The sequence below is a fragment of the Monodon monoceros genome, unplaced genomic scaffold (assembly GCF_005190385.1).
Source record: "Monodon monoceros isolate NGI ecotype Baffin Bay Population unplaced genomic scaffold, NGI_Narwhal_1 Super_Scaffold_13, whole genome shotgun sequence".
Lineage (NCBI taxonomy): Eukaryota > Metazoa > Chordata > Mammalia > Artiodactyla > Monodontidae > Monodon > Monodon monoceros.
In genome coordinates, this window is record NW_021703769.1 from 82601105 (window position 1) to 82610205 (window position 9101).

A 9101-nucleotide genomic window follows, 5' to 3' on the forward strand; every position below is an offset into this window, starting at 1 on the left:
CCAGGAAATGGGAGACTCCTTCCTCATTAGAAAGAGTAAGAGTGGTAGAGGTTACAGCTTCTGTGTATTGAATAACTCCTCTCTGCTGGACAGTACCTGCATAATCTCATTTAATCAATAATCGATTTGACAAATGTTGATCAAGGGTCTGCTGCAGCCATGCCCTGTTCTAGTGGGGGAGGGAAAATAAACACATCTGCCACAATGAGAAACATACCTGATTATGGCTTATAGGGGAAGGAAAGGAATGGGTCAGGGAGTCAGGAGAACCTGGGCCTCTGTGAAACCCCCAGATGCCTGCCTGAGTCAGAGTTGGGCTTCATTGTTGAGGTTTTGATAGTAAACAAAAAATAGTGGAAACCCCATTAACACATGTTTGCCTCAAGTGGTTCCTAACCTTTGACCTAACCATGAGCTGTGCCTGTTCCCATGGTGGTCTGCCCACAGTTGGAGCCACCAGAGTTCTCTGGATACAAACTGGCTCAACGTGGTGAGGTGGGAGGGAAATGAGGCCCAGGGAGAGTTTGATATGAAGCTGGATGTACTGGGTTGAATAGTGTCCCCCAAAGATTCAGGTTCACCTGGAATCTCAGAATGTGACCTTATTTGGAAACAAGATCTTTGCAGATGTCATTAGTTAAGATGAGGTCATACTGGCCTAGGGTGGATCTTAAATTCATCATGACTGGTGTCTTTATAAGAAGAGGAGTGGGAATTCCCTGGCAGTCCAGTGGTTAGGACTCAGTGCTTTAACTGCTGTGGGCCCAGGGTTCAGTCCCTGGTTGGGGAAGTAAGATCCCATAAGCCCCAGCGTCGTGGCCAAAAAAAAAAAAAAAGAGAGGAGAGGATACACACGTGTGCAAAAAGTGAAGATGGCCCCAGAGGCAGAACTTGGAGTATGTGGCCACAAGCCAAGGAATTCCAAGGATTGCTGGCAACCTCCACAACCTAAAAGAATCAAGGAAGAGGGCTTCCCTGGTGGCACAGTGGTTAAGAATCTGCCTGCCAACGCAGGGGACGCGGGTTCGAGCCCTGGTCCGGGAAGACCCTACATGCTGAGGAGCAACTAAGCCCGTGCACCCCAACTACTGAGCCTGCGCTCTACAGCCCGCAAGCCACAACTACTGAGCCCTTGCACCACAACTACTGAAGCCTATGAGCCACAACTACTGAAGCCCACGTGCCTAGGGCCCCTGCTCTGCAACAAGAGAAGTCACCGCAATGAGAAGCCTGTGCACCGCAACGAGAGTAGCCCCTGCTCACCGCAACTAGAGAAAGCCCGTGCACAGCGACAAAGACCCAGCACAGCCAAAAATAAATAAATAAAATAAATAAATTTTAAAAATGTATAAAAAAAATCAAGGAAGGATTCTTCCCTTGAGTCTTTGGTGGGAGCATGGCCCAGTCAACATCTTCTTCTTTTTTTCTTTTTTAATAAATTTAGTTAGTTAGTTAGTTTTGGCTGTGTTGGGTCTCCATTGCTGCGCAGGGGTTTTCTCTAGTTGCGGAGAGCTGGGGCTGTTTCTCATTGCGGTGGACGGGCTCTAGGCACGTGGGCTTCAGTAGTTGCAGCTCGCGGGCTCTAGAGCGCAGGCTCAGTAGTTGTGGCGCACGGACTTAGTTGCTCCGCGGGCATGTGGGATCCATCTTCCTGGACCAGGGCTCGAGCCCGTCTTCCCTGCGTTGGCAGGCGGATTCCCAATCACTGCGCCACCAGGGAAGCCTCAACATCTTCATGTCTGACTTCTAGCATTCACATCCAGTTCTTTCTTCCCCACAAATTTTTATTAGTAAATGATTTATAAACGCAAAAGGTTACAGGTGAGAGCATATCATCCATACATTAATTTACCCAGAAAATATTTATTCAGCGCCCACGTCAGGGAGCTTTCTAGGTACAGGGCGTTTACAGTTTATTGGGGAGGACAGGAAAAAAAAAAAAGGTACAGTAGATCAGATAGTGCAAAGAGTTATGAAGAAAAATAACAGAGGATAAGGTTATTTGTTAGGTTAGGTGTGTGTTTGCGAGGATGGGGAGGGGTTGATGCTATTTTCTGCAAGGGGGTCAGGGACCGGCTCTCTGACAGGTGGTTTCTGAACATTGCAGGCACTGGGACCGGCAAATGCAAAGGCCTAGAGTCAGGAGAGTGCTGGGCCGGCAAGAGAGGGCCTGTGTGGCTGGAAAGGGGCGTGCAGAGAGCAGAGGACCGGGACATGACTTCGGAGAGCAAGCGCGGCCCGGCCAGGATGCCCGCGCTCTACCCAGCCCTACCGGGTCCTTGGCTGCGCGCCGCACCCAACATGGCGGCCGCGCGGGACTCGCCCGCGGGATAGCGGAAGTGCGTGTCGGCGGGCGCCGGAAGTAGAGAGCGGCCCGCCCCCTGCCCCGGGTCTCTGTGGAGCCTTTGACGCGCCGGCTTTGAGCATCCCTGGCCAGCCAGGCGGGAGGCCCCGGAGCTGTGGCTCCGGCGGCAGCTGCTCGTCCCGCCCTCGACATGGCCAGCATCGGAGAGGTACGGCAGGCACCTGTCTCTACTCTCCTCCCTGCCCGGCGGCTTTGGTCGCGCTCGGTCCTCCCCACCCCGACTCCGGTTTCCCTGCGTCCTTTCCGTCTCGCTCCCTTTCCCGTTCCATCCTTCCCGTCCTGACCTCGGCTGGCTCTCAGCTTCCCATCCTGACCGCCGCCGCGGCCCTCACTCTGACCCTGGCGTCGGCCTGGCTTGGTCCTTCCTACCCCGACCCTGGCCTTGGCCTCGCCCCGTCCTTCCCATCCCTGCTCTGGCCTTGCCACTTGCCCCTTGCCCCATCCCCCATCCTTGACCCATCCCGCCCTCTAGGACCTTATCCTGTATCCGAGGGCATAAGCTCTCTCAACTTTCGGTTTTCCATCCGTTTGCCGGTCCCGCATTCCTGATCGGCAGACTTCACCCCGTCTCCCGTCTTCCCCAGAGTTTCCAGCTCCTCTGGGTCTCCCAGGCCCTCTTCCCATGCCCCTGTGCCTTGGCTCAGCCCTTGGAGCTCTGACGTTCCTCCTCCCTGCCCACTTCCCTTCCCTTCCCTTCCCATCCCATCCTGTGTCGCTGAACGTTCGGTTTCAGTCCAGCCCACTTTCCTCTGAGCCTGCTTGTTGTGTGACTTGGGGGGTGGTGGAGGAAAATCCATTTCACCTGGGAGACTTGTGACTCACCCAGAATTTCTTCCCCAGTGCTCCACAAATCTGGGTCCGACGGAGAAACCCACCGAGTTCCTGTAATGGGGTGCAGGGTATTTTCTCTGTAGACCAGGAAATGGGGGATCCGGACAGTGACTAGGGTCTTCCCTTTTGTTGATTCCCAGCTACCTGTTTGTGTACCTGTGTGCACCTGTATTTATACCTGTGGTCCGGGACTCAGACCGTCGAGCGTATTCCCTAACCCTTGCGGGCTTGCTCGTGCTCCGGCTAGCAGGAGCGGGTTCGGCATGAGTGCGTGGGAGGCGGCTGGGGTTGCCGACAGATGTTCTTCATTGGAAGCGGATTTGGCTCGGAAGTGGCCCCTTGATTGAGGGGGAAGGTGTGGGGCCCACCTGTTCGCTGGTAGTAGGATTGAAGGGCCAGAGAGTACCAGCTCCCCAGGAAGAATCCTGGGGGTATAGCCTGGCTGTGTTAGCAGATTCCCGTTAGTCGCGTGTGCTTGGCGGGGGGGGGGGGGCTGTCTGTCACCTTGGTCTTACGGGGTCCTGGCGCAAAGGCCCCTCTGTTCCTTGAATCATATGTCGGGGTCCTGCCCAGTGAGGCCTCTTGTCCCATCGTGAGGGTCTTTTGGCTTGAGAGGAGAGAGGGGGAGTCTTGCTCTATCCTGGACATGATCAAGGTCCCTTTCTCTGGGACGGTCTAATTATTTAAAAAAAATTTTTATTTTTTATAAATTTATTTTTTAATTTTTGGTTGTGTTGGGTCTTTGTTGCTGCATGTGGCCTTTTCTCTAGTTGCGGTTACCGGGGGCTACTCTTCGTCGTGGTGCGCGGGCTTCTCATTGTGGTGGCTTCTTTTGTTGCGGAGCACGGGCTCTAGGTGTGCGGGCTTCAGTAGTTGTGGCACACAGGCTCAGTGGGTGTGGCTCGCGGGCTCTAGAGCGCAGGCTCAGTAGTTGTGGTGCATGGGCTTAGTGGCTCCACAGCATGTGGGATCTTCCCAGACCAGGGCTGGAACCCGTGTCCCTTGCATTGGCAGGCGGATTTTTAACCGCTGTGCCACTAGGGAAGTCCCTGGGACAGCCTAATTATTGATTGATTGATTGACTGAGATACAGTTAACATACCATAAAATTTACACTTTTATTTTATTCAGTTTTTAAAAATTTTTGGCTGTACCGTGTGGTATGCAGGATCTTAGTTCCCTGACCAGGGATCGAACCCACGCCCCTGGCAATGAATGGAAGCACAAAGTCATAACCACTGGGCTCCCAGGGAGGTCCCAAAGTTTACTTTTAAAGTGTATAATGCAGTGGTTTTAAAATCTATTCACAAGGTTGTGCCACCATCCCCACCCTCTGATTTCAGAATGGGGAGGTCTGATTTTGAGGGTCCTTGCTGGGCTTAAAATGCAGATGTCTAGGACTGCTCCCTGAGTTTCTGAGGAGTCGGGCTCTGCGTTTTTAATAGCTCTTCAAATGATTCTGAAGCCGTGGTTTGTTGACACCCAGTTCAGTGGCTCTTTCCCTTGGGCATTAGAAAGTGATCCCTGTTCAGGAGCCATTCCTGGCCTAGGGAGGAGACAGGCAAGCAACAAACCAGTACAGTTCACCTGATGAGGCTGGAGACTGGAGCGGGGGGAGGGTAAGCTGGGGCAGCAGTGGAGGAGAAGGTGAGTTAAATGTGTCTGGGGGATGCTGGAAGGGCTTCCTGGGGACGGAGCCTTGGAGCTGAAGTTCCGAGAGTAGCAGTTTCTTTTGTGTGGTGGCACGTTGGGTGGAGGGGGCAGCTTGTGCAAAGGCTTGGAGGCCTGAGTGCCGTGGGACAGGGGACATTCCAGAAAATGCCAACTGGAGAAGCAGAGGCTTACGAAGAGGGGCAATGTGAGAAGCATCCCTCAGGTCACTCCTGTGATCAAAAAAACCAAAAACAAAAGTAAATGTAGGGCTTCCCTGGTGGCGCGGTGGTTGAGGGTCTGCCTGCTGGTGCAGGGGATGCGGGTTCGTGCCCCGGTCCGGGAGGATCCCACGTGCCGTGGAGCGGCTGGGCCCGTGGGCCATGGTCGCTGGGCCTACGCGTCCGGAACCTGTGCTCTACAACGGGAGAGGCCACAAAAAAGGGAGGGCCCCGCGTCCCGCAAAAAAAAAAAAAAAAAAAAAAAAAAGTAAAATGTAAAATTCCACACACTTGCAAAAGGATGTTGTAATGAACTTCCCTCTATGTACTTATTGCCCAGTTTTTTTCTATTTCTTTTTTAAAAAAATTTATTATTATTTATTTGATTTATTTACTTTTGGCTGTATTGTGTCTGTTGCTGTGCACCGGCTTTCTCTAGTTGTGGTGAGTGGGGGCTACTCACACACCCCCGCTCGGAGGTGAAGAAGCTCGGAGGCCTCCTCCCTCCCTTCTGGTGGCGGCCCCCTATTTGCTGTTACCTCTGCAGAATTGGCTGCCTTTCCTGGGGGAAGGTACACGGACTTAGAAATGAAGCCTCCATTCCAGGGAAAAGACTCAACTGTTGCAAACCCAGCACGACTGGGCCTCCCAGGCTTGGCCGTCGGGAGACCGGGGGTGGGGTGGGGGGTGGGGAACCAATCTGGCCTGCTGCCCGGGCGGCTGCTCCTCTCGTCCAGGCCTGCTGCCCTGAACGCCTGTCCCAGGACAGGGGATGCTGGCCTAAGGACAGCACTGGGGCACAGCATGTGGAGAAGGTGATCGCGTCGGGGGTGCTGAGACTGGACGGAGGAAGCTGCAGCTCACCTGTTTTGTTTGTTTTTTTTAATTCATGTGATTTCTAGGTGGTTTTGAGAGAAATTCAGTGTTCCATACTGTAACTGGAAATGATATGATGCTGGAGTTTCTGGGAGTGTCTTGCCCCGTGTTCTCTTTGCTCTGCAGTGGCGTTCTTACTTTGATAAATCTGCGAATTGGGCATCAGAAGGGGTCAGCCTCAGGCTGCTCGGTGGAATTCAGGCCCAGCTCTTCCCACTTGTGCCCAGGAGCCCTGTATACCAAGCTTGCCTGATAAGGATTGCCCCTGGTCCCAGCCTCTCTCTCAGGAGATAGAGTCCCTAGGTCTAGGATGTGGCCTGGGAATCTGATTTTTTAACAGGTGTCTGGGATGATCCCAGATGATTGGGTCTGGGAAATTTGTCAGGAAAGTCACATATGGTTCAAAACACTAGACCCCAGAATACAGTGACCCAGGGCAGCTATGGAGTTGGGTCTGATGGCTGCCTTCTGCCCCTGTAAAGGTGGGAGGAGGGAGACAGGATTGAGGGCACTTCGGAAGGAAGGAGGGAAGGGAAGGCAAGTCTGGCTACTGCCTCTCAGGAAGAAGGGTGAGTGGGAGGGGCCGATGCTGTTGAAAGGGTGGGCAGTAATCGGGGAAACTCCCGTCCTGGCAAGGGCTCGGCCGGATGCAGAGGCTGGAGGGGTGTCGCAGTCATAGCTCCCGGGAAACCCCTGGTGCCTGTGTGGGGTGTGCAGACAGGCCCTTCCTCCCTGGACTTAACGGTTGCCATGGCAGCAGCAGGGCTTTCCAAGCCTGGAGGCTTCCATCCATGCAAATATGTATGGAAAAAGAGGCAGGACAGAGGAGGCGGGGCTCGTAGACAGAATCACTGGAAAAGGCAGTAGAAATAGTTCTGGATACTCTCCCTCCTGGGAGTGTCAGAGAGGCACCCCATCAGTGAGGACGTTTAAGGCAGGAGGGGCCCTTCAGGAGGTGTTGGGAAGATACAGGGATTCCTGCCCACCATGGGCTTTTCTTAGAGCATCCCAGTTCCTTTGGCCTTGATTTGGGGATTTCACGGCACACTGACATAGGTCTATCCCCTCTTTGTCTTGGTTGTACAGGCACTGGTCAGTAAGACGGGAAGCCCACATTAGGGCAGAAAACCTTCTGTAGATATTTGCAAAAGCAGAATGAAACAGTAAGATGAGTGGACATCTTACTGGAAATACCAACATGGATTTCTTTCTTTTTCTTTTCTTTTATTTATTTTATTTTTGGCTGTGTTGGGTCTTCATTGCTGCACGCGGGCTTCCTCTAGTTGCGGTGAGCGGGGGCTACTCTTCGTTGCGGTGCGCAGGCTTCTCATTGCGGTGGCTTCTCTTGTTGCGGAGCACAGTCTCTAGGTGCGGGGGCTTCAGTAGTTGTGGCTCGTGGGCTCTAGAGCGCAGGCTCAGTAGCTGTGGTGCACGGGCTTAGTTGCTCCGTGGCATGTGAAATCTTCCTGGACCGGGGCTCGAACCCGTGTCCCCTGCATCGGCAGGCGGACTCTCAACCACTGCGCCACCAGGGAAGCCCTCAAATCTGTCACTTTTGAAGAGCGATCCTGGTGTGCAGATTGAAAGGGGCTTTCGAAGAATGTTGGGGACTCTTTAATCTGCAGTTAAGATTTTTGGTAACAGTCTCTTCTTCCCCACGGACTGTGGTGAAGGCTTCCCTTGCCTGAGGGCCACCCTGGGGGATCCCATGGAAGTTGATGCCCCTTGTTTTCAGGACACATCCAGCGATGCACCCCCTGCAGCGGCTGCGGTGGCAGATGGTGCCCACCTCCTGGGCTTCTCGGATGAGATCCTCCTGCACATCCTGAGCCACGTCCCCAGCATAGACTTGATTCTGAACGTCCGGCGCACCTGCCGGAAGCTCGCAGCGCTGTGCCTGGACAAGAGCCTCACCCACACGGTGCTGCTGCAGAAGGACTATGAGGTGAGGGGCTTGGGGGTGGCGCTTGGCATGCTGGGGGCAGAGATGGGGAACAACCGAGGTGCCCGACTGAGGCCCCGCACAGCCTGGCAGTGGTGGGGCACTTGCAGGGATGATACGGCAAAAGTCAGGGGCCCAAAAGTGCAGGTAGTGTGCCATCTGGGCCAGAGCACAGGTAGAGCAGGCGCTCTTCTGGAAGGGTCTTGGGCCTTGGCACTGGGCCAGGAGGGAAACTGACTTCCTGGTAGATAGGTACCCAGGAGTGGACGTGCGGGCCCACTGTCAGTGTTGGGCTTTCCTGTGGAGTTAAGCACAGTTGGAGGCACCACCTCTCCCCACCAGCGGCATCCGAGAGTTCTGGTTGCTCTGCGTCCTCGTCAACACTTGGTGGTGGTAGTCTTTTCAGTTTAGCCATGGTGATGCATGGGAGGTGGTATCTCATTGTAGTTTTAACTTGTATTCTCTGGTGGAGGATGCTGTCCATTATGCTTTCTTCAGGTGCGTGGGCCATTTGTATATCTTCTCAGAAGTGTCTGTGCAAGGCTTTTGCCCATTCATTATTGTCTATCTTTTTCTTAGTGAGTTTTGGGAGTTCCATATATATTCTGGTACAAGTCCTTTGTGGGATGTGTTGTGAATATTTTCTCTTATAGTCTGTGGCTTGCCGTTTCATTTTGATTAATAGTGTCTTTTGAAGAGCATAAGTTTTTAATTTTGGTGAGGTCCAATTTATTGCATTTTTGAGTTCATGCTTTTTGTATTCCGTTGAAGAAATCTTTGTGAAACCTGAGGTCATGAAGATTTTCTCCTATGTTGTCTTCTTTCTTCTTTTTAACTTTTTAGAAAATTTTAATTTATTTTTTTGGCTGTGTTGGGTCTTTGTTGCTGCACGCGGGCTTTTCTCTAGTTGCGGTGAGCAGGGGCTACTCTTCATTACGGTGCACAGGCTTCTCTTGTTGCGGAGCACAGGCTCTAGGCCCGTGGGCTTCAGTAGTTGTGGCACGGAGGCTAATAGTTGTGGCGCACGGGCTTAGTTGCTCCGCGGCATGTGGGATCTTCCCGGACCAGGGCTCGAACCCGTGTCCTCTGCACTGGCAGGTGGATTCCTAACCACTGCGCCACCAGGGAAGTCCTCTAACCACTGCGCCACCAGGGAAGTCCTCTAACCACTGCGCCACCAGGGAAGTCCTCTAACCACTGCGCCACCAGGGAAGTC

The 9101-nt window shown here is 53.3% G+C and overlaps 1 protein-coding gene across 4 annotated transcripts in view; it reads left to right on the forward strand.

The window, feature by feature from the left end:
* Nucleotides 1-2380: 2380 nt before the first annotated feature.
* Nucleotides 2381-9101, forward strand: part of FBXL18 (F-box and leucine rich repeat protein 18) — a 39235-nt gene continuing 32514 nt past the window's right edge. For 3 of the 4 annotated variants that reach the window (XR_003793258.1, XM_029221406.1, XM_029221408.1), the window contains exon 1: nucleotides 7386-7888. Coding sequence is in view for 3 of the 4 variants with exons in the window: in XM_029221406.1 (XP_029077239.1) it covers nucleotides 7652-7888 (237 nt within the window). In the remaining variant the exon portion in view is untranslated. Of the gene's footprint in view, nucleotides 2514-7385; nucleotides 7889-9101 lie in introns of those variants that run through there. The other variant, XM_029221407.1, reaches the window with a different exon arrangement.